The sequence below is a fragment of the Salvelinus namaycush genome, chromosome 38 (assembly GCF_016432855.1).
Source record: "Salvelinus namaycush isolate Seneca chromosome 38, SaNama_1.0, whole genome shotgun sequence".
NCBI classification, from domain to species: domain Eukaryota; kingdom Metazoa; phylum Chordata; class Actinopteri; order Salmoniformes; family Salmonidae; genus Salvelinus; species Salvelinus namaycush.
Window position 1 is genome coordinate 12,452,477 of NC_052344.1, and position 24,575 is coordinate 12,477,051.

General features: G+C 47.5%; 1 protein-coding gene across 1 annotated transcript in view; it reads right to left on the bottom strand.

Moving 5' to 3' along the window:
• Positions 1 to 23,898, bottom strand: part of LOC120031838 (potassium voltage-gated channel subfamily C member 2-like) — a 43,034-nt gene extending 19,136 nt beyond the window's left edge. Inside the window, exon 1 of the mRNA XM_038977658.1 lies at positions 23,812 to 23,898. Within this exon, the coding sequence (XP_038833586.1) occupies positions 23,812 to 23,898 (87 nt within the window). The remainder of the gene's footprint in view (positions 1 to 23,811) is intronic.
• Positions 23,899 to 24,575: the final 677 nt, after the last annotated feature.

The window sequence follows — 24,575 nt, forward strand, 5'->3', positions numbered from 1 at the left end:
CGCGGTATCAACAACAGCCGGGTTAAGTGTGTAAACTGTGCCGCGGTATCAACAACAGCCGGGTTAAGTGTGTAAACTGTGTGGCGGTATCAACAACAGCCGGGTTAAGTGTGTAAACTGTGTGGCGGTATCAACAACAGCCGGGTTAAGTGTGTAAACTGTGCCGCGGTATCAACAACAGCCGGGTTAAGTGTGTAAACTGTGTGGCGGTATCAACAACAGCCGGGTTAAGTGTGTAAACTGTGTGGCGGTATCAACAACAGCCGGGTTAAGTGTGTAAACTGTGCCGCGGTATCAACAACAGCCGGGTTAAGTGTGTAAACTGTGTGGCGGTATCAACAACATCCGGGTTAAGTGTGTAAACTGTGCTGCGGTATCAACAACAACCGGGTTAAGTGTGTAAACTGTGTGGCGGTATCAACAACAGCCGGGTTAAGTGTGTAAACTGTGTGGCGGTATCAACAACAGCCGGGTTAAGTGTGTAAACTGTGTGGCGGTATCAACAACAGCCGGGTTAAGTGTGTAAACTGTGCCGCGGTATCAACAACAGCCGGGTTAAGTGTGTAAACTGTGCCGCGGTATCAACAACAGCCGGGTTAAGTGTGTAAACTGTGCCGCGGTATCAACAACAGCCGGGTTAAGTGTGTAAACTGTGTGGCGGTATCAACAACAGCCGGGTTAAGTGTGTAAACTGTGCCGCGGTATCAACAACAGCCGGGTTAAGTGTGTAAACTGTGTCGCGGTATCAACAACAGCCGGGTTAAGTGTGTAAACTGTGTGGCGGTATCAACAACAGCCGGGTTAAGTGTGTAAACTGTGCCGCGGTATCAACAACAGCCGGGTTAAGTGTGTAAACTGTGCCGCGGTATCAACAACAGCCGGGTTAAGTGTGTAAACTGTGCCGCGGTATCAACAACAGCCGGGTTAAGTGTGTAAACTGTGCCGCGGTATCAACAACAGCCGGGTTAAGTGTGTAAACTGTGTGGCGGTATCAACAACAGCCGGGTTAAGTGTGTAAACTGTGCCGCGGTATCAACAACAGCCGGGTTAAGTGTGTAAACTGTGCCGCGGTATCAACAACAGCCGGGTTAAGTGTGTAAACTGTGCGGCGGTATCAACAACAGCCGGGTTAAGTGTGTAAACTGTGTGGCCGGGTTAAGTGTGTAAACTGTGCGGCGGTATCAACAACAGCCGGGTTAAGTGTGTAAACTGTGTGGCCGGGTTAAGTGTGTAAACTGTGTGGCGGTATCAACAACAGCCGGGTTAAGTGTGTAAACTGTGCCGCGGTATCAACAACAGCCGGGTTAAGTGTGTAAACTGTGCCGCGGTATCAACAACAGCCGGGTTAAGTGTGTAAACTGTGCGGCGGTATCAACAACAGCCGGGTTAAGTGTGTAAACTGTGCCGCGGTATCAACAACAGCCGGGTTAAGTGTGTAAACTGTGCCGCGGTATCAACAACAGCCGGGTTAAGTGTGTAAACTGTGTGGCGGTATCAACAACAGCCGGGTTAAGTGTGTAAACTGTGTGGCGGTATCAACAACAGCCGGGTTAAGTGTGTAAACTGTGTGGCGGTATCAACAACAGCCGGGTTAAGTGTGTAAACTGTGCCGCGGTATCAACAACAGCCGGGTTAAGTGTGTAAACTGTGTGGCGGTATCAACAACAGCCGGGTTAAGTGTGTAAACTGTGCCGCGGTATCAACAACAGCCGGGTTAAGTGTGTAAACTGTGCCGCGGTATCAACAACAACCGGGTTAAGTGTGTAAACTGTGCTGCGGTATCAACAACAGCCGGGTTAAGTGTGTAAACTGTGTGGCGGTATCAACAACAGCCGGGTTAAGTGTGTAAACTGTGTGGCGGTATCAACAACAGCCGGGTTAAGTGTGTAAACTGTGTGGCGGTATCAACAACAGCCGGGTTAAGTGTGTAAACTGTGTGGCGGTATCAACAACAGCCGGGTTAAGTGTGTAAACTGTGCCGCGGTATCAACAACAGCCGGGTTAAGTGTGTAAACTGTGCCGCGGTATCAACAACAACCGGGTTAAGTGTGTAAACTGTGCCGCGGTATCAACAACAGCCGGGTTAAGTGTGTAAACTGTGCCGCGGTATCAACAACAGCCGGGTTAAGTGTGTAAACTGTGCCGCGGTATCAACAACAGCCGGGTTAAGTGTGTAAACTGTGCCGCGGTATCAACAACAGCCGGGTTAAGTGTGTAAACTGTGTGGCGGTATCAACAACAGCCGGGTTAAGTGTGTAAACTGTGCCGCGGTATCAACAACAGCCGGGTTAAGTGTGTAAACTGTGTGGCGGTATCAACAACATCCGGGTTAAGTGTGTAAACTGTGTGGCGGTATCAACAACAGCCGGGTTAAGTGTGTAAACTGTGCCGCGGTATCAACCTGTGTAAACTGGTCCTCAAAATGGGGAATATCCTCCTTTTAAAGTAACAACCTTACTAATAAATATCTAATGTATCTTGTCTTTATAACTCATACTATAACTTATACTATTTCTCTTTCTCCTGCCATTCTCATGAACACAAAACAAGAAGACTGGCGGCCATGATGCTTCCTTCCTTCCTACCAGTGGCACTGTATTGTCCTCAAAGCGAGCCAATACGTTTTTTAGTTTGTCTGAGAGCAAGTCATCATGGTCCGCGACGGGGCTGGTTTTTCTTTTGTAGTCCGTGATTGACTGTAGACCCTGCCACATACCTCTCATGTCTGAGCCGTTGAATTGCGACTCTACTTTGACTCTATACTGACGCTTAGCTTGTTTGATTGCCTTGCGGAGGGATAGTGAATAGGGTTCCATTTGGAACACACTCCCAGTCCAGCCAACAGACAGTATAGTTATACTACTGAGCTGCAGCCGTAACGGATACCATGAGAGCTTTAGCGAGGAGTAGGGCATGTTGTTGGTACTGTATAGACATCCTGGATGCAATTTCTACTGGACGCAGCAACATACTTACAATTGAGCTATAACTTTACCATAGGGAGTTTGTGAAAACAAATGCATTCAAACCCTGGTCTGTGAGCCACAAACTTGCTAACCCTCTGAGCTAATGCCATAGGCTTGGGGAGCTAATACGAGTCTTCAGGTATCCGGCAAGGTCATTCGTCATGTGTGGTTCACCAAACCTCTGTTACACTAACAATGAAGCACTATACAGCACAGTCATCCCAGTGGGGGCAAAAACCAGACGGATCTATCTCAGCCTGGAAACAGAACGTCAATCTTGGTTCCAATTCCACACACATTGCTTTGACTGCTGGCACAACAACAGACGTGGATGGGCAACCCCTGGCATCAGTCCATCAGAAGAAAAACCCGATCAGGCTACTACTCCTCTGCTATCCGTGTCATCAACAGCCCGACACATTCGACCAATCAGAGGGCCCATTAGCCCTATCTCCTCTGGACACCCATCATCTGTAGGAGATGTAGGTTGCATCTTAAATGGCACCCTATTCCCTAGTCAAAAGTAGTGCACTATATAGGGTGTAGGGTGCCACTTGGGATGCAGACGTAGAGCTCTGTAGCTCTACCAACCATGGGGAGTCCAAGTCCTGCCTATGAGCCTCCCCATACTGCCCTGGCCTAGTGCCCAAAAGCCCCATCCAGCACTGAGCCTTTGTGACGTCATCTCCCACCAAGGGGAACCCAGCGGTTTCCGACATTAACATGGAATATTTAAAAAAAAACTGCTTTCCAACCCACTGTTTATCTGCACTGTTTATCTCCTGCTTTCCAACCCAGGGGGGCACTGTTTATCTCCTGCTTTCCAACCCAGGGCGGCACTGTTTATCTCCTGCTTTCCAACCCAGGGGAACACTGTTTATCTCCTGCTTTCCAACCCAGGGGGGCACTGTTTATCTCCTGCTTTCCAACCCAGGGGAACACTGTTTATCTCCTGCTTTCCAACCCAGGGGGGCACTGTTTATCTCCTGCTTTCCAACCCAGGGGAACACTGTTTATCTCCTGCTTTCCAACCCAGGGGGGCACTGTTTATCTCCTGCTTTCCAACCCAGGGGGGCACTGTTTATCTCCTGCTTTCCAACCCAGGGGGGCACTGTTTATCTCCTGCTTTCCAACCCAGGGGGGCACTGTTTATCTCCTGCTTTCCAACCCAGGGGGACACTGTTTATCTCCTGCTTTCCAACCCAGGGGGACACTGTTTATCTCCTGCTTTCCAACCCAGGGGGGCACTGTTTATCTCCTGCTTTCCAACCCAGGGGGACACTGTTTATCTCCTGCTTTCCAACCCAGGGGGACACTGTTTATCTCCTGCTTTCCAACCCAGGGGGACACTGTTTATCTCCTGCTTTCCAACCCAGGGGGGCACTGTTTATCTCCTGCTTTCCAACCCAGGGGGGCACTGTTTATCTCCTGCTTTCCAACCCAGGGGAACACTGTTTATCTCCTGCTTTCCAACCCAGGGGGGCACTGTTTATCTCCTGCTTTCCAACCCAGGGCGGCACTGTGCATCTCCTAAAATGATTACTGTCGCACACAGACCCCCTTATCAAACATGCCATATGGAACATGGAGAATGCTGGTGGTGTCATGTAGACTGTATGGTTTCAGCTGAATGTGTTAAGACAGTGGATAACAAGTCAAGAGAGGGTTGATTGGTAGCACTGGTGCACCACCATACATACTAATACTGAATAAGATAAATTAATCATGTCAACCATATTTGCTCGTCTTCTCGGCTCAAGTTTCCTGTGCCTGTTCCAGAAATAAACAGTAGTTAAAACCTACATCATGTACCGCAGTTTCCGGATCTGTTAATTTACAAACGACATAACACATATGTAATTAACCTGCCAAATAATAGATTTTCATTTCAGCTGAATTCTTCAGAGACCTTGAAGAGTCTGGGGTTCATCATAAGGTGAAGCTGATGAAACAGTATTGAAACAGCCGGGTTAAGTGTGTAAACTGTGTGGCGGTATCAACAACAGCCGGGTTAAGTGTGTAAACTGTGTGGCGGTATCAACAACAGCCGGGTTAAGTGTGTAAACTGTGCCGCGGTATCAACAACAGCCGGGTTAAGTGTGTAAACTGTGTGGCCGGGTTAAGTGTGTAAACTGTGCGGCGGTATCAACAACAGCCGGGTTAAGTGTGTAAACTGTGCGGCGGTATCAACAACAGCCGGGTTAAGTGTGTGAACTGTGTGGCGGTATCAACAACAGCCGGGTTAAGTGTGTAAACTGTGCCGCGGTATCAACAACAGCCGGGTTAAGTGTGTAAACTGTGCGGCGGTATCAACAACAGCCGGGTTAAGTGTGTAAACTGTGCCGCGGTATCAACAACAGCCGGGTTAAGTGTGTAAACTGTGCCGCGGTATCAACAACAGCCGGGTTAAGTGTGTAAACTGTGTGGCGGTATCAACAACAGCCGGGTTAAGTGTGTAAACTGTGTGGCGGTATCAACAACAGCCGGGTTAAGTGTGTAAACTGTGCCGCGGTATCAACAACAGCCGGGTTAAGTGTGTAAACTGTGCCGCGGTATCAACAACAGCCGGGTTAAGTGTGTAAACTGTGCCGCGGTATCAACAACAGCCGGGTTAAGTGTGTAAACTGTGTGGCGGTATCAACAACAGCCGGGTTAAGTGTGTAAACTGTGCTGCGGTATCAACAACAGCCGGGTTAAGTGTGTAAACTGTGCCGCGGTATCAACAACAGCCGGGTTAAGTGTGTGAACTGTGCCGCGGTATCAACAACAGCCGGGTTAAGTGTGTAAACTGTGTGGCGGTATCAACAACAGCCGGGTTAAGTGTGTAAACTGTGTGGCGGTATCAACAACAGCCGGGTTAAGTGTGTAAACTGTGCCGCGGTATTAACAACAGCCGGGTTAAGTGTGTAAACTGTGCCGCGGTATCAACAACAGCCGGGTTAAGTGTGTAAACTGTGCCGCGGTATCAACAACAGCCGGGTTAAGTGTGTAAACTGTGTGGCGGTATCAACAACAGCCGGGTTAAGTGTGTAAACTGTGCCGCGGTATCAACAACAGCCGGGTTAAGTGTGTAAACTGTGCCGCGGTATCAACAACAGCCGGGTTAAGTGTGTAAACTGTGTGGCGGTATCAACAACAGCCGGGTTAAGTGTGTAAACTGTGCCGCGGTATCAACAACAGCCGGGTTAAGTGTGTAAACTGTGCCGCGGTATCAACAACAGCCGGGTTAAGTGTGTAAACTGTGCCGCGGTATCAACAACATCCGGGTTAAGTGTGTAAACTGTGCCGCGGTATCAACAACAGCCGGGTTAAGTGTGTAAACTGTGTGGCGGTATCAACAACAGCCGGGTTAAGTGTGTAAACTGTGCCGCGGTATCAACAACAGCCGGGTTAAGTGTGTAAACTGTGCCGCGGTACCAACAACAGCCGGGTTAAGTGTGTAAACTGTGTGGCGGTATCAACAACAGCCGGGTTAAGTGTGTAAACTGTGTGGCGGTATCAACAACAGCCGGGTTAAGTGTGTAAACTGTGCCGCGGTATCAACAACAGCCGGGTTAAGTGTGTAAACTGTGTGGCCGGGTTAAGTGTGTAAACTGTGCGGCGGTATCAACAACAGCCGGGTTAAGTGTGTAAACTGTGCGGCGGTATCAACAACAGCCGGGTTAAGTGTGTAAACTGTGCGGCGGTATCAACAACAGCCGGGTTAAGTGTGTGAACTGTGTGGCGGTATCAACAACAGCCGGGTTAAGTGTGTAAACTGTGCCGCGGTATCAACAACAGCCGGGTTAAGTGTGTAAACTGTGCCGCGGTATCAACAACAGCCGGGTTAAGTGTGTAAACTGTGCGGCGGTATCAACAACAGCCGGGTTAAGTGTGTAAACTGTGCCGCGGTATCAACAACAGCCGGGTTAAGTGTGTAAACTGTGCCGCGGTATCAACAACAGCCGGGTTAAGTGTGTAAACTGTGTGGCGGTATCAACAACAGCCGGGTTAAGTGTGTAAACTGTTTGGCGGTATCAACAACAGCCGGGTTAAGTGTGTAAACTGTGTGGCGGTATCAACAACAGCCGGGTTAAGTGTGTAAACTGTTTGGCGGTATCAACAACAGCCGGGTTAAGTGTGTAAACTGTGCCGCGGTATCAACAACAGCCGGGTTAAGTGTGTAAACTGTGCCGCGGTATCAACAACAGCCGGGTTAAGTGTGTAAACTGTGCCGCGGTATCAACAACTACCGGGTTAAGTGTGTAAACTGTGCTGCGGTATCAACAACAGCCGGGTTAAGTGTGTAAACTGTGTGGCGGTATCAACAACAGCCGGGTTAAGTGTGTAAACTGTGTGGCGGTATCAACAACAACCGGGTTAAGTGTGTAAACTGTGCCGCGGTATCAACAACAGCCGGGTTAAGTGTGTAAACTGTGCCGCGGTATCAACAACAGCCGGGTTAAGTGTGTAAACTGTGCCGCGGTATCAACAACAGCCGGGTTAAGTGTGTAAACTGTGCCGCGGTATCAACAACAGCCGGGTTAAGTGTGTAAACTGTGTGGCGGTATCAACAACAGCCGGGTTAAGTGTGTAAACTGTGTGGCGGTATCAACAACATCCGGGTTAAGTGTGTAAACTGTGTGGCGGTATCAACAACAGCCGGGTTAAGTGTGTAAACTGTGCCGCGGTATCAACAACAGCCGGGTTAAGTGTGTAAACTGTGTGGCGGTATCAACAACAGCCGGGTTAAGTGTGTAAACTGTGTGGCGGTATCAACAACAGCCGGGTTAAGTGTGTAAACTGTGCCGCGGTATCAACAACAGCCGGGTTAAGTGTGTAAACTGTGTGGCGGTATCAACAACAGCCGGGTTAAGTGTGTAAACTGTGTGGCGGTATCAACAACATCCGGGTTAAGTGTGTAAACTGTGTGGCGGTATCAACAACAGCCGGGTTAAGTGTGTAAACTGTGCCGCGGTATCAACCTGTGTAAACTGGTCCTCAAAATGGGGAATATCCTCCTTTTAAAGTAACAACCTTACTAATAAATATCTAATGTATCTTGTCTTTATAACTCATACTATAACTTATACTATTTCTCTTTCTCCTGCCATTCTCATGAACACAAAACAAGAAGACTGGCGGCCATGATGCTTCCTTCCTTCCTACCAGTGGCACTGTATTGTCCTCAAAGCGAGCCAATACGTTTTTTAGTTTGTCTGAGAGCAAGTCATCATGGTCCGCGACGGGGCTGGTTTTTCTTTTGTAGTCCGTGATTGACTGTAGACCCTGCCACATACCTCTCATGTCTGAGCCGTTGAATTGCGACTCTATTTTGACTCTATACTGACGCTTAGCTTGTTTGATTGCCTTGCGGAGGGATAGTGAATAGGGTTCCATTTGGAACACACTCCCAGTCCAGCCAACAGACAGTATAGTTATACTACTGAGCTGCAGCCGTAACGGATACCATGAGAGCTTTAGCGAGGAGTAGGGCATGTTGTTGGTACTGTATAGACATCCTGGATGCAATTTCTACTGGACGCAGCAACATACTTACAATTGAGCTATAACTTTACCATAGGGAGTTTGTGAAAACAAATGCATTCAAACCCTGGTCTGTGAGCCACAAACTTGCTAACCCTCTGAGCTAATGCCATAGGCTTGGGGAGCTAATACGAGTCTTCAGGTATCCGGCAAGGTCATTCGTCATGTGTGGTTCACCAAACCTCTGTTACACTAACAATGAAGCACTATACAGCACAGTCATCCCAGTGGGGGCAAAAACCAGACGGATCTATCTCAGCCTGGAAACAGAACGTCAATCTTGGTTCCAATTCCACACACATTGCTTTGACTGCTGGCACAACAACAGACGTGGATGGGCAACCCCTGGCATCAGTCCATCAGAAGAAAAACCCGATCAGGCTACTACTCCTCTGCTATCCGTGTCATCAACAGCCCGACACATTCGACCAATCAGAGGGCCCATTAGCCCTATCTCCTCTGGACACCCATCATCTGTAGGAGATGTAGGTTGCATCTTAAATGGCACCCTATTCCCTAGTCAAAAGTAGTGCACTATATAGGGTGTAGGGTGCCACTTGGGATGCAGACGTAGAGCTCTGTAGCTCTACCAACCATGGGGAGTCCAAGTCCTGCCTATGAGCCTCCCCATACTGCCCTGGCCTAGTGCCCAAAAGCCCCATCCAGCACTGAGCCTTTGTGACGTCATCTCCCACCAAGGGGAACCCAGCGGTTTCCGACATTAACATGGAATATTTAAAAAAAAAACTGCTTTCCAACCCACTGTTTATCTGCACTGTTTATCTCCTGCTTTCCAACCCAGGGGGGCACTGTTTATCTCCTGCTTTCCAACCCAGGGCGGCACTGTTTATCTCCTGCTTTCCAACCCAGGGGAACACTGTTTATCTCCTGCTTTCCAACCCAGGGGGGCACTGTTTATCTCCTGCTTTCCAACCCAGGGGGGCACTGTTTATCTCCTGCTTTCCAACCCAGGGGAACACTGTTTATCTCCTGCTTTCCAACCCAGGGGGGCACTGTTTATCTCCTGCTTTCCAACCCAGGGGGGCACTGTTTATCTCCTGCTTTCCAACCCAGGGGAACACTGTTTATCTCCTGCTTTCCAACCCAGGGGGGCACTGTTTATCTCCTGCTTTCCAACCCAGGGGGGCACTGTTTATCTCCTGCTTTCCAACCCAGGGGGGCACTGTTTATCTCCTGCTTTCCAACCCAGGGGGACACTGTTTATCTCCTGCTTTCCAACCCAGGGGGACACTGTTTATCTCCTGCTTTCCAACCCAGGGGGGCACTGTTTATCTCCTGCTTTCCAACCCAGGGGGACACTGTTTATCTCCTGCTTTCCAACCCAGGGGGACACTGTTTATCTCCTGCTTTCCAACCCAGGGGGACACTGTTTATCTCCTGCTTTCCAACCCAGGGGGGCACTGTTTATCTCCTGCTTTCCAACCCAGGGGGGCACTGTTTATCTCCTGCTTTCCAACCCAGGGGAACACTGTTTATCTCCTGCTTTCCAACCCAGGGGGGCACTGTTTATCTCCTGCTTTCCAACCCAGGGCGGCACTGTGCATCTCCTAAAATGATTACTGTCGCACACAGACCCCCTTATCAAACATGCCATATGGAACATGGAGAATGCTGGTGGTGTCATGTAGACTGTATGGTTTCAGCTGAATGTGTTAAGACAGTGGATAACAAGTCAAGAGAGGGTTGATTGGTAGCACTGGTGCACCACCATACATACTAATACTGAATAAGATAAATTAATCATGTCAACCATATTTGCTCGTCTTCTCGGCTCAAGTTTCCTGTGCCTGTTCCAGAAATAAACAGTAGTTAAAACCTACATCATGTACCGCAGTTTCCGGATCTGTTAATTTACAAACGACATAACACATATGTAATTAACCTGCCAAATAATAGATTTTCATTTCAGCTGAATTCTTCAGAGACCTTGAAGAGTCTGGGGTTCATCATAAGGTGAAGCTGATGAAACAGTATTCCCAGGGAATATCCTCGGGAGGAAACAGGAGTGAATTGTCCCCATGTAACAATGAAGTCCCACACAAAGCCATTGTCACACACCCTGCCTGCTCTTCTCTTTTGATCAAGTGCATGGCGCCATGGTAACGGCAACTTTTTCTGACAACTTGGCATGGTAAAGTCGTGTTGTCAAGAGAGAAAGAGAGAGACAGGGAGAGAGAGAGAGAGAGAGAGAGAGAGAGAGAGAGAGAGAGAGAGAGAGAGAGAGAGACCAGGCTGAAGAGAGAGAGAATGAGAGAGACCAAGAGAGAGAATGGGGGGGGGGGGGGGGTGAATGGATGTGTTCATGGCAGAGAAAGGAAAAGGGTTTCCCCCTCTTTTCCCCAAACACAAACGCAGCAGAGAAGAGATTTCTGTGCTGACAGACTAAGAGACAGTATCTATTGGGGTAAAAATAGAAAAGGTGGAATCAACCTCAACTGAAGAGGATTAGAGGTAGAGAAAACCCTTCCTCTATGAGAGACATTTGCTATTCTCTCCCTCGCTCTTTTTCTCTCCCACTCTACGTCACTGTCTCCCTCTCACACTTACCCTGGCTTCCGTTCTCATTATGCATCTCGCTGTGACATGACAGCAGATGCGCTCGGGGAACCCTTCTAAAACCCCATAGCTTTTGGCAACCAGCCAGATACCGGGTCTAAAAATAGCCTATCAAACATTTCCAGACGTTCTAATTTGAATAATTCATTATTACTTTCCCTCATAAAGTCGACGTGGGGGGATGAGAAACTGACAGTTGGATCCTTGCCAGGCACAATACTGTCAGTCCATAGAGCTTCGCAGGGCCCCGCAACAATAATACTCAAAGCAGCTGTCCAAAAGAGACGAATTGTAAACTGCAGGCCTACACGTGTGCCCTACCATGTGTAGGAAATTAGTCGGAGAAGAAACACTGGCCCATTAGAGGTCAGAGGTCAGGGATTACATAACTACAAGACCCAGGTCATCCTGCTGCTGGGGAAATGACATCAATAGCGGAGACATACACGACAACAGCAGGTAAAAATAGACATAGTTCGTGGCCTGCCCAATGGGGAAACTATTTGGTTGTCATTCATAGGAATGGTGTATATAGGAAAGGAGTGGTTCAAACACCTTAACAAGTACCAATGTGCAGTTTGACACGTTACAGAGAATGAGGAATGGGCATTCTGAACACGTGAGTATGTACTGTATGTGGCATCAGTGAAGGTCTTTCTTGAAATAACCTCCACATAGAACATCCATATGTTGTCATGCCAACATCACACACAACACACTCTATACGCCATACTGTTCTTCATTCACTCATCTGGCCATCAATATTTCAAGACGTGCTTCTATGCAGACATGCTATTGACTCCCCAGAGCTTGTATTTATGAGAACACGTAGCGGATGCATAAATATCCGTCATGACACAGGTGATGTTCACCGATGGGGGGAAACCCCATGAAGAGTGCATCACAGAGACATGACCGATGCATGGCGGCGTTATGGTGATGTATTGCATTGATGGACTGTCTATATGAGATGTAATGAAACACGTCTGTCTGTCTGCACTGCATTACTTTACATTTTTAAGGGGCTCGGTGGAGATCCTTGTCCCAGAGACCAAAAACACACACTTCCTACTCATGAGCAGGTAGCCTAGCAGTTAAAAGTGTTGGGCCAGTAACCGAAAGGTTGCTGGGCCAAATCCACGAGCTCACTAGGTGAAAAATCTGTCAATGTGACCTTGAGCAAGGCACTTAACCCTAGTTGCTCTGGATAAGAGCGTCTGCTAAATGACTAAAATGTAAACGCAAAAAGTATACCTATTCTATTCGAGTAGCCATTTGGTCCATTTGGCCGGGAGAGTCCAGTCCAATTGCTTGTAGCTACTTGAATGCTCTCCTACCAACAGCCTTGTCATAAAACAAGGAAATACTTAAAGGTATTCTGGTATTTGTTTCATTAGTCCATTGTTGACATAGTCCCAAATGTTTTGCTTGTCAGCACTCAAGTTTTCAAGATATGTAACTTTCAAAATACAGAAATCAACCCCGTAGGATGCATTTTGCTAAAACTAAAATATAGTTTTTGGGTGGAGTTTTCCTTTAATAAAAGATAACTCTCCTCTGACTAGTCTGTAAAGTTCTAGTCAGGTTCCCTTCCTCCCTGATTATATATCAACACATAGAGAAAGCTGTGGCCGGCAGACATCTTTTGTCTGCAGTCTTCTCCAGGTAGAGAACACAAGGGAGATGAAAGCAGTACATGCTCCAGTTTCTTGATCAATAGTTTGTGTGTGTTTATATATGTGTGTGTGTGTTTATACACATGTGTGTGTGTTTATATACGTGTGTGTGTGTTTATATACGTGTGTGTGTGAATGTCAGAATCCAGGCTTTATTCCTCCTTGATAAAACCTAGTTGGCAGGCATTTGTTCAGCCCTCCCAGAGCTTCCAGAATACATGAATATATTATTGTCATTTTAAAAACCTGCCTTGTCAGATGTATAACCCCCCCCCCCCTCCCACACACACACACACACACACACACACACACACACACACACACACACACACACACACACACACACACACACACACACACACACACACACACACACACACACACACACACACACACACACACACACACACACACTCCTGCATGAACTCAAGAACAGACACCCACGTTTACGTGTACACACACAAACACACACACCTTCCTCCCGGCAACTATTGATGAAAAATATCCGCTCCTCGAATAAATAGCTCTATAATTTGTCACTTAATGGACTGATGAATAGTTTGTTCCAGATTTAACATTATGCTTTTTTTAGTATAGCATTAGCAAAGTGGGTCACCCAAAAATAGTGGGTTGGGAGGAGGGTCAGCAGTACAGGCTGTCTGGGTAATTTCCCTTCCCACTAGCCCTGGTGCTGTTGGCTGATTGGCGTTGGCATAAATAATCTGTTTACCATCCACGGTGTCCAGGCCATCCGTTATGCAGCCAGTGGAGTGGATACTGTGTATCTTGTACCATCCACAGTGTCCAGGCCATCCGTTATGCAGCCAGTGGGAGTTGATACTGTGTAACCTGCAGACCTGAGAAACAAAGGCTATGGAGGGAGGGAGGGGTTACGTTTCTGCCTGGCTGGATTCCCCTTGCCCTTCCCTTGTTTGCTTGACCGCAAAGAGGACTGGCCATGATGACAAAAACATCTAGGGTCCATCCCAAATGGCACCCTATTCCCTACATAGTGCACTACTTTTGACACAACCCTTGACTAAATTACTGTTCAGCAAGCAGAGTTTTGTTTGAATTACATTTGCAAATGTGACATTAATTCAGAAATGTTTTGATCTCGGAGGAGCACAAACAATTATGACCAGAACCGGCGTCTCAAATCGATGGAGACATGCATTTAAAATGTAAATTCACATCCACAAGATTTAGTTGAGTTATTAGGGAGAAGCCCACTCCATTGAGCACATCCACCCCCCCTCCCCCAGTCATAAAAACAAGCTGCCAGACCTCTCCCTGAGAGAAAAGCACTGGGTCACTCTACCTGCCAGATCTCTCCCTGAGAGAGAAGCACTGGGTCACTCTACCTGCCAGATCTCTCCCTGAGAGAGAAGCACTGGGCCACTATACCTGCCAGATCTCTCCCTGAGAGAGCAGCACTGGGTCACTCTACCTGCCAGATCTCTCCCTGAGAGAGAAGCACTGGGCCACTATACCTGCCAGATCTCTCCCTGAGAGAGAAGCACTGGGCCACTATACCTGCCAGATCTCTCCCTGAGAGAGCAGGACCGGGTCACTATACCTGCCAGATCTCTCCCTGAGAGAGCAGCGCTGGTTCACTCTACCTGCCAGATCTCTCCCTGAGAGAGCAGCGCTGGTTCACTCTACCTGCCAGATCTCTCCCTGAGAGAGAAGCACTGGGCCACTATACCTGCCAGATCTCTCCCTGCCAGGCTGAAACACTGCCCACCCGAGAGCCATGATTGATTTTCTAAACAGCTGGGTTATAATGCATTTATTTGGATGTTGTTTTTCTCTCTCCCCGACACCTATAAAGGAATTTAAAAATAGAATGTTGGGGTTAAGAGCAGATACATATAATGCCCACGACGTGAAGTCTGTGTGATCACATTTTTCAATTTTAACTTTGAAGCGAGAATAAATATAATATCAGGACAACTATTAAAATCGGAATCTTATCGCACACACTGATAGTCCAACATATAGCAGCACTTTCAACACTTTCTCCTCTTCCTTTGACATGTAATCTAGAAGCATCGTTACTATCATCTATGACATATTATTGGGGCTGCGGCCCTGGCTGGAAGAGACGGATGAGGATGATGTAGTTGCTATGGTGATGCGGAGCATGAGGCCGGGGTTACATAAGTTGTCATTGAGGAAGCGTTCTGAGGACAGAGGACAGGTGTGATGAAGCCTGCCCGTTGTCCCAAAGGCTAGCAGCTGAGTGTCATTACTTTTGACAATGTTCAGTCAACGTTCAGAGGACCCAACTGCTGACTTTCCAGGATGGCCGGACACGGTCGGAAATGGTGGTTTCCATGGTGAGGGTCCCAACCCAATCACTCACCCAACTAAATGTATTTATAAAGCTCTTTTTACATCAGCAGTTGTCACAAAGGGCTTTACAGCAGCCCGGCCTAAAGCCCAAAGACCAAAACAGAAGCAGAGGCACAGTGGTTAGGAAAAACTCCCAGAGGAAAGAAACCTTGAGAGGAACCAGGTTCAGAGAGGAGGCCCATATTCTTCTGGCCACCCTTATCCCACCCCCAGGCCAGTTGATTTGACTACCCTGCATTTTCACACTTATTTATACACAGCGAGATGGACTCCCAGAGTTAACCACTACTATTCCACACAGTGATGTTGGCAGGTGTTTCACCACTAACTGAAATTTGACCCCTGTAGTATACATAGCTATTCTCCCTATTATATGAAGGTCACTCAGTGAATGCAATCCTTGTAGACAGCATCATGCAAGGTGTGAATTACATGGATGCTTGGTGGTGCCATGACAATGGTGAAGGAATATACATTTTTTGCATTTATAGGGATGTCCACATAACATTTATAAGCATAATGTGATGGCTTGATTTGTTGAGGGAGTTCTCACTTCCCAGCACTCGTGTACAAACCAGTAATTTAAACCCGTGGTACAAACCAGTAAACTACTATAACGGAATTATTTCAGTGACTGAAATGTCAGACAAAGCTCCATTGGAAAAAGGCAATTTATGCTCCAATTCGCTGCCCCCTCCCTCTCTTCTTACTTACCCAGCCTCAAGGACAAGAGATTCACACACCCTGGGAGGCCTCAGCCAATGCTAGCCCAAACTGGTCTGTGATTGCCCACCCATGTATGCCGGCCATGGTATAACTATGTCTGGGACTCCCCTGTGGGACCTAAACATGGGAATGGACTTCTGATTGATGAGTAGCCCCTAGCTGAATGGAAAATACCTTGTTTTTCCATTTGACAGAATCATGGGGAAATATATAGTTCACTAGGTCCCTGCCCACTGAACAGCTAAGCAGCAGCGGAGATAAATGGTCCATACAATAAATAAATTATCCACTGTCAGATAGCAGGCTGCTGGGGTCTATACAGTATATCCTAGTGGGAGACTATGGGTTCTGGTCAAAAGTAGTGCACTATATAGGGAATAGGGTGCCATTTGGGACGCAACCGTGGTACAGACTTGTTCGTTCAGACACAGGAGACACACATGACCTCAATCCAGAGGTCATTGAGAGTGCATGATGGGAGGTGTTGTATCTAAGAGAACAACCATAACATGCATATGAATGCACACCATATTCCCTGTTACTACAGAGTATTAAATGATGACGGCCTATAACTTTAAGAAGAATACATCACAATACTCATGCATGTGAACTAAACTGGACAAATCTAGATCTCTGTATATTTCATTATCAACAAAATACTGATAATTGATTCATTAAATCAACCAACCAACCAATAAATCAAGTAATCAATCAATCACTTAACCAACCAACCAATTAATCAATGAATCAATCAACCAATGAATCAACCAACCAATGAATCAATGAATCAACCAACCCCTATCAATCAATTTACTGAGCATTCTGTGTGGATATTATTAGTATCATTCTATGACTGATGCATTGTCACCTGTCCTTAGTTCTCCATTCTAGCGCTGTCTGATTCAGTGGGAATTTATGACACTGCTCCACAAGCTTTAGATTACATTTGTTCTTCAAACAGGATCAAAGTGAACAGAGCGACAGCAAACTGGGGTTTATCGCTTCGCCATTGATCTATTCATGGTGTATCTGCTGAATTATTAATATCACTCGTGCTTACAGTCTGATCCCAGATCAGCACCAATTAGTGCACAGGTAAAAAGTGTTACCTAATTCCCTCCAAAAATGTCAGTTTACTCTGTGTTGCTAAGGCTGTGTGTAAAATGTTGATAACACTGAAATGAGCCATGTCTCTATAAATGGTACTTAGAGATCCATTTGTATTAGGTGATCCTCATTTAGAGTCAGTCCAGGTAGGAGGTGCCAGTTGTCCATATCTTTGAGGGTCAAATGATTTCCTATCATTAAGGCTACAGGTGACACAGTCCTTGCAATTCACTACACAAGGTGGCACAACCATTTACCAAACTGCATATTCATGAAGTAAACTGATATTCTAATTCAAATTTTCCTCATTGGTTTTCAATTTCAGTTTACTTCCTGCGTTTATTGAACTGAAATGCATGCAAAACATGCAGTATATCTCAGTATCTATCATAGCTCTGGACTGTGGAATTCAGAACGGGAATTCCGTTAATGGAACGCCCAGTCTGGAAAACTCTAATGAAGAGGGATGATGGATGAGCTAGACACCCAGAAACCAGCCCAACAATCCATCTCCCCACCCTCCTCCTTCAATAATGGAGTTCACATGAAGACACTCAGCATCCACGCTACTGAGTGGAGCAGCGGTCTAAATCAAATCAAATCAAATGTATTTATATAGCCCTTCTTACATCAGCTGATATCTCAAAGTGCTGTACAGAAACCCAGCCTAAAACCCCAAACAGCAAGCACTGCATCTCAGTGCTAGAGGCATCAATACTGACCCTGGTTCGATCCCGGGCTGTATCACAACCGGCCGTGATCGGGAGTCCCATAGGGTGGCGCACAATTGGCCTAGTGTCGTCCGGGGTAGGGGAAGGTTTGGCCGGGGTAGGGGAGGGTTTGTCCGGGGTAGGCCGTCATTGTAAAGTAAGAATTTGCTCTAACTGACTTGCCTAGTTAAATAAAGGTTAAATAAATAAAAAATCAATCAAATCACTCAAATGCAGAAAAGAAAAACCTGATGAAGAAAGATTCATAAAGATCCCTGTCACTGTATATAAGGTTCTAGGGAAATAGTTTGTCGTACTGGAGAGTTTTGAATGACTGAAAACAGTCCTGTGACATGTATCCTCAAAGTGATAAATCTTTAACTACAACGCAAATTCAATCTACAGGGAACGCTTCAAGTATAGCATCTAGTCATACAAAAGGATGTTTCAAACACAGTGCATTCAGATTAGCAGTCCTAATGATGCACTAACTTGTATTTGGTGCATTTTAATAAGAGTGTTTAGTGAATTAACATGCTTGCCTGACTTCTGTGCAGGCTGCCATGCAACCTGAGAGGCACAAAACGACATTTGGGTGCAGCATTAGCTCGGCTCGCTAGCAAGTGCATCACGCAAGCACGCACTGGCAGACAGCGCACGGCCGTATGCATATGCCTGCCTTACCTTGCTCAGAGGCAGGCAGAGAGGTAGGCAAAGAGGAAGACAGGCAAATAGGCAGGCAGGCAGAGAGGCAGGCAGAGAGGCAGGCAGGCAAAGACTACAATCCCCTAGCGGATACATATAAACTCTTAGCGTTAGGGGGAAGCTATCTAGGCATTTCACATCCAGTTAGCCCAATTAGTCTGTAGGGAGCCAGGGAACTCATGGAGAGCAGGGTAGAACAGTACAGTACACAAAGAACTATGGAGCCTCACGGCACCAATTACCAGTAGTGGGGGTGGAGGAGTGGAAGGGGTGGAGGGGTGGGAGGGTGGGAGGGGTGGGAGGGTGGGAGGGGTGGAGATGGGTGGAAGGGGTGGGAGGGTGGGAGGTGTGGGAGGGGTGGAGATGGGTGGAAGGGTTGTAGGGTTCTAGGGGTGAAGTGGGAGGGGTGGAGGGGTGGATTAAAGGGCGACTGCACTTCTTGATTTGGCCTCGTTTCGAAGATTGCTCATTAAGAAATGCTAGTGGCCATGACTGAAGCCAAACGAAAGCTGTCTTGGGGGTGTGGTTTGATGTGGGTGTGTTATGGTCGTATACTGTACCCTGGCAGGTCCTGTTGTTTGTCCCTGCGTAGCAACAACATAGCCACTTCCTCAAAATAGTCACTTCCTTAAAATAGTCTGAATTAATCTAAGATAAAGAAATCTGTAATTAATTTAGACGTTTCTGCCTAGGTGGCCTTAATGATGCAATTCTACATTTAGCTAAGGTGTTTGGTGTAGCATTTCTCATGTAAAAATAGACATTGCACTGCATACAGTCTATCCAGTCGGGAAAGTCTGGCTGCGTGCTCAGGACTGATTTCTGAGAACAATAACACGTCTACAACTTGTCAAACAAGTTGTCAAACTATCGTAAATTAAGCACAAGCTACAGTACACGCTTTTTATCAGTCCCCAAAATCTCTTGCTAACTAGCTAAGTTCCAACTGTGTTTGTTAATGATGCTAGCAAGTAGTAGCTAACAAGAACGTTGAGCAGCCAGGCCACAATCAGCTTATCAAGTCACTGGCGAGTGGCGACGTGTGTGCTTCCGTACCGTTTAGTTTTTTACAACTTTCTCACTATCTTTTACCAGAGTGTGCATCTGTCTGGCAGTGTTTCATTGGGAATCATGTTACAAAACAGATCACGGGGCGACACAAGATATTTATACAAATACGTTTTGGAATATTGACAAGTTGCAGTTGGTATACAAGTGCTCTCTGATCGTCTCAATTCTCATTTTGCCCAAAAAAGTGGCAGACTGGAATGATTGACACTGTCAAACACATCAGCAAGTGGCCACTCCATAAAGGGCCTAGGGCCAGAGGTTATTTCAACATAACTTTTGGGACGTGTTGTCTTATGAAAACAAGTCTGAGGCGCTGTGTAATGGGCAGGTCTGTCTCTGTGTGGAGGTTCTGGGAGCTGTGATTGGATAGAGCGTGTGCAGCTGATAAAGTGCAATCAACACAGCTGCTTCTGTCTTGTTAGTGGGCACGGTGCCAGTGGGCATGATCTTAATCCATACCCACCCCTCCAGGAAGTCGTGAAGAACTCACCTACAAAACTCAGCTTTGGACAAGACTGACTTTATGACCAAAATGATCCTATTTATACTTTGTAGTCAATTTTGAAACTAGAGTTTAAAACGAGAGGAGTTGGTTCTAAGGGGCAGTTTACCTTTTTACGGGTGTCAGCGCCCGTAACATCCCACAGATGTCAGTTCAACGTCTATTTTTGCTTAAGTTGTCAACTAACGTGAATTCATCGTGAAAAATAAAATAAAAAATCAGATTTAGGTAAAAAGGTAAAAAAAATTAGGTAAAAAGTTAGGTATAAAAAAAAAAGAAATGTCTTGACTTTTTGCAATTCCAATCAGTTTTCCATTTTGATTCAACGTCTTCACAGACTTTTCTTGTTGAAATGATGTGGAAACAACATTGTTTCAACTAGTTTTTGCCCAGTGGGATTGATTTTAATGTGCTTTGTATAAAAAATAAAAATTCAGCAGCATTGCTGTGAGGCAGAATGGATAATGTGTACAGTTCGTTATCCCAATTTAACTATGATAAGCATCACAGCAAGGCTGCGTGCATCCAGAGCCCTGGAGATTGATGTGGGGTAAACATTAAAGGGATTGCTAGCGGGATGCGGACGGCTACAGTTCAGATAAGAAATCAAATAGCAGTGTTGTTGTTGTTGTTGTGTGTAAATGAACCGTTGTGTGTGTGTGTGTGTGTGTGTGTGTGTGTGTGTGTGTGTGTGTGTGTGTGTGTGTGTGTGTGTGTGTGTGTGTGTGTGTGTGTGTGTGTGTGTGTGTGTGTGTGTGTGTGTGTGTGTGTGTGTGTGCGTGCGTGTGTGGACAGAAGCAGCATGGACACTCAAAAGACTATGTCTCTGGCGTTACCAGTACCCTGTCTCCTGTCTGTACTGTAGCCTGCTTGGTGCCCTTGCACTTGGCTGCTGGTGGGTATCACCTTGCGTAACCAAAGCACACACTTGCTCGCTCTCTCTCCCCCAAATCCCTAATGTGAGGATCCTGGACTGCTCCTTCGAACAAACGAGTGAAATGAATCCCTTAAAACACTCCTCGAGTTCCTTTGCCCCTCTCCCCAAGTCTCCAAGTGGATGATTCCTGTAATTCCCAGCTGCTTCAAGGTCATTGTTTCTCCATGTCAGACAGAGAGAGAAGAAAGAAAGAGCAGAAGGGAGGGAGGAATGAAGGGAGGGAGAGAGGTAGGAAGGGAGGAATGAGTGCATCCTCCACTCGCTCCTCGATTTCCTCAGTCTCTCCAGGCCTGAATAAAGGCCATCTCATAAATCGCCACGGCAACCATCAGTCACACCCTGTCGCCAACCGGCGATGAGTGATGACCAATGTTGCTTCTCCATTGTGGAAGTGTGCGCTACGCCCTAGCGCTCCTGGCCATCCCAGGCAACAACACCATTTGAACTCTCTGTATGTGCTATTACCAATCGTTAGAATTTCTAACCCCTCAGGAAGGCTAAAGTGCTTTTACCACTGGCAGGTGGACAATGGGTGATATTCTTATGAAGTGACAAGTTGAGTAATGTGGGGTTTTAAATAAGTGGAGTCATTGTTGCCGGGGTTACATATTTGAACCCAAGGAACTGGCTCCAAGCTCCCTGGTGAGTGAATTGCTTCACACCAATGGAAGTCTAAGTGGCGATAGGGTTCGTCTCAGAAGGTAACAGCCGAATGTCTCCTCTAATGGCCATCTAAAATATCTCAGTCTTCATGACGAACTGACCAGTCTTAATCCTTAATGAGAGAAATGCCATTAGAGGTATACACTCCCGTAGAGAGGACGGTGTGCAATTCTGAGGAGAAAAGCTAAAAAGGAGCTATCCACTATGAGAGTCCATGATGTGAAAGCAAGCCATGTGGAATGGTGGGATATTTATGGCTTTGTGTGCAGGCAGGGCTCATGGCAGCCTGTGGCAGGTGTTGGATGAAGGAGACCCTGTAAGATGTGGAGAGCCTGGAGCTGCCTGGTGACCCGGACAGCACCACCCTGGGCCCAGTCTTCCAGTAGATTGGCTGGAGATTACTTGGCAGTCAAACGGGGCTATTTCTGTTTTTAAAGCTTAATTTACTGCTGCTGGCTGGTGACAAATGGCCAATATCTGACCTCTCAGGCTTGCCATTTTCCACTTTCACATGGAGTTTTCACTTCACATCTAAAAATATTGACGCTTGAAATAACAAACCACCTCCACGCTCCCTCAGTGTGAGAGGAAAATAAACCCATTGAAAGGCACTGGTTGGCTAAAGACCCAACAACTGAAGAAGTCTATGAATAAATACAGCCATGCTGTGAGAATTGGATGATACAGCCCACCAAACGCCTTCCCTGGGTTTCTTGTGGTACAGACCAAAAGTGAGAGGCAGAGAGATGCATGCTGTCTCATAAAAACAGGGTGAAACACTCTTTCTTCGGAGTGGGAGAGGAGGAGAGGAGGAGAGGAGGTGTGCCAGGGGATCAGTGCCAGCCAGACTTGCAGCAAAACTTGTCACACGTCTTGTCTTACAGCACTGGGCGGGGGGGCGAATAGCGCTACAGGGGGGATTACATGGGGGGGAAAGGGGATATGGGGAGAGAGGGAGGTGGGTTGGGAGACGCACATGGATTGGACTGTTCACACTGTTCCATAAAAGGGGAGAAGTCCAGAGGAGAGTCAGAGGATGGGTGGGGTTTAGGCCTGGGGTACTAAGGGTCAGAGGGGGGTGTGGAGGCCTGGGGTACTAAGGGTCAGAGGGGGGTGGGGTGGAGGCCTGGGGTACTAAGGGTCAGAGGGGGGTGGGGTGGAGGCCTGGGGTACTAAGGGGGGGATTAGGAGGTCTGGAGTACCAAGGGTCAGGGGGGGTGGAGGTCTGGAGTACTAAGAGTCAGGGGGGGTGGAGGTCTGGAGTACTAATGTTCAGAGGGGGTGTGGGGAGGGGGGGGGGTCTGGAGTACCAAGGGTCAGGGGGGGTGGGGTGGAAGTCTGGAGTACTAAGGTTCAGAGGGGGGGTGGGGGGAGTTCTGGAGTACTAAGGGTCGGGGGGGGGGGGGGGGTGGAGGTCTGGAGTACTAAGGGTCGGGGGGGGGGGGGGTGGAGGTCTGGAGTACCAAGGGTCAGAGGATGGGTGGGGTGGAGGTCTGGAGTACCAAGGGTCAGAGGATGGGTGGGGTGGAGGCCTGGTGGAGTATTAAGGGTCGGGGGGTGGAGGCCTGGAGTACTACGGGTCAGAGGAGGGGTGGGGTGGAGGTCTGGAGTACCAAGGGTCAGAGGATGGGTGGGGTGGAGGCCTGGAGTATTAAGGGTCGGGGGGGTGGAGGCCTGGAGTACTACGGGTCAGAGGAGGGGTGGGGTGGAGGTCTGGAGTACCAAGGGTCAGAGGATGGGTGGGGTGGAGGCCTGGGGTAATAAGGGTCAGAGGGGCGGTGGGGTGGAGGTCTGGAGTACCAAGGGTCAGAGGATGGGTGGGGTGGAGGCCTGGGGTAATAAGGGTCAGAGGGGCGGTGGGGTGGAGGTCTAAGGTACCAAGGGTCAGAGGATGGGTGGGGTGGAGGCCTGGAGTATTAAGGGTCGGGGGGGTGGAGGCCTGGAGTACTAAGGGTCAGAGGAGGGGTGGGGTGGAGGTCTGGAGTACCAAGGGTCAGAGGATGGGTGGGGTGGAGGCCTGGAGTATTAAGGGTCAGAGGAGGGGTGGGGTGGAGGTCTGGAGTACCAAGGGTCAGAGGATGGGTGGGGTGGAGGCCTGGGGTAATAAGGGTCAGAGGGGCGGTGGGGTGGAGGTCTGGTGGAGTATTAAGGGTCGGGGGGTGGAGGCCTGGAGTACTAAGGGTCAGAGGGGCGGTGGGGTGGAGGCCTGGTGGAGTATTAAGGGTCGGGGGGTGGAGGCCTGGAGTACTAAGGGTCAGAGGAGGGGTGGGGTGGAGGTCTGGAGTACCAAGGGTGAGGGGGTGCTGTTGATGATGATGATGAGGATGGTAATGATGATGGTGACGAAGATGATGATGCCTTTATTTGTATCCATTAGGAAATGATTTCTGTCACACAGTCACACAGCATACCAATGCATACATATCTCTGTGATCACTCTCAATGCTTCAATGCTTCAAAACCATCAGAGCAAAAACTCTCTATAATATCACAAAGCTGCCTTTAGAATCATCAAGTTCCATTTCACAGTGATGTAAAATGTATTCAATTATATGAAAATGTAGGTCAAGGTCAAATGTGGCACAGTCAAAGTCACAGAGGACAGGATGGGGGTTCCCAAACTTTTTTGGTATCAAAAAACTCCAGCATGTAAAGAAACGGCCAATCAACAGCCAATGTTAACTTATTAATCGAGGCTATGACAGTCTTTTAGAAATCAGTCGGACAGTATTTCAATCTAAAGGAAATATGGTTTGAAGTGACTGAAATGCATCAGAAAGGTATTGGGAAGTTCACAAGATCACCAGGCTATAGTTTTGGATGATCTTCCTTGTAGAAAATAACATCATTATTACATGTCCTACACGGCTTGTGGACATAGTAGAGTCTTTCAGACAGACTTTCAGTGATGGGGTCAAAATGTGTGTGTGTGTGTGTTCTACCTGTTCTGACAGATCACCTCAAGTTTCCACAAGTGAGAGGGTGCTCCATTCTCATCACATGCCCTGGGATGGGCCTGACTGCACAATTAGGTGAGACTGAGGAGCAAAC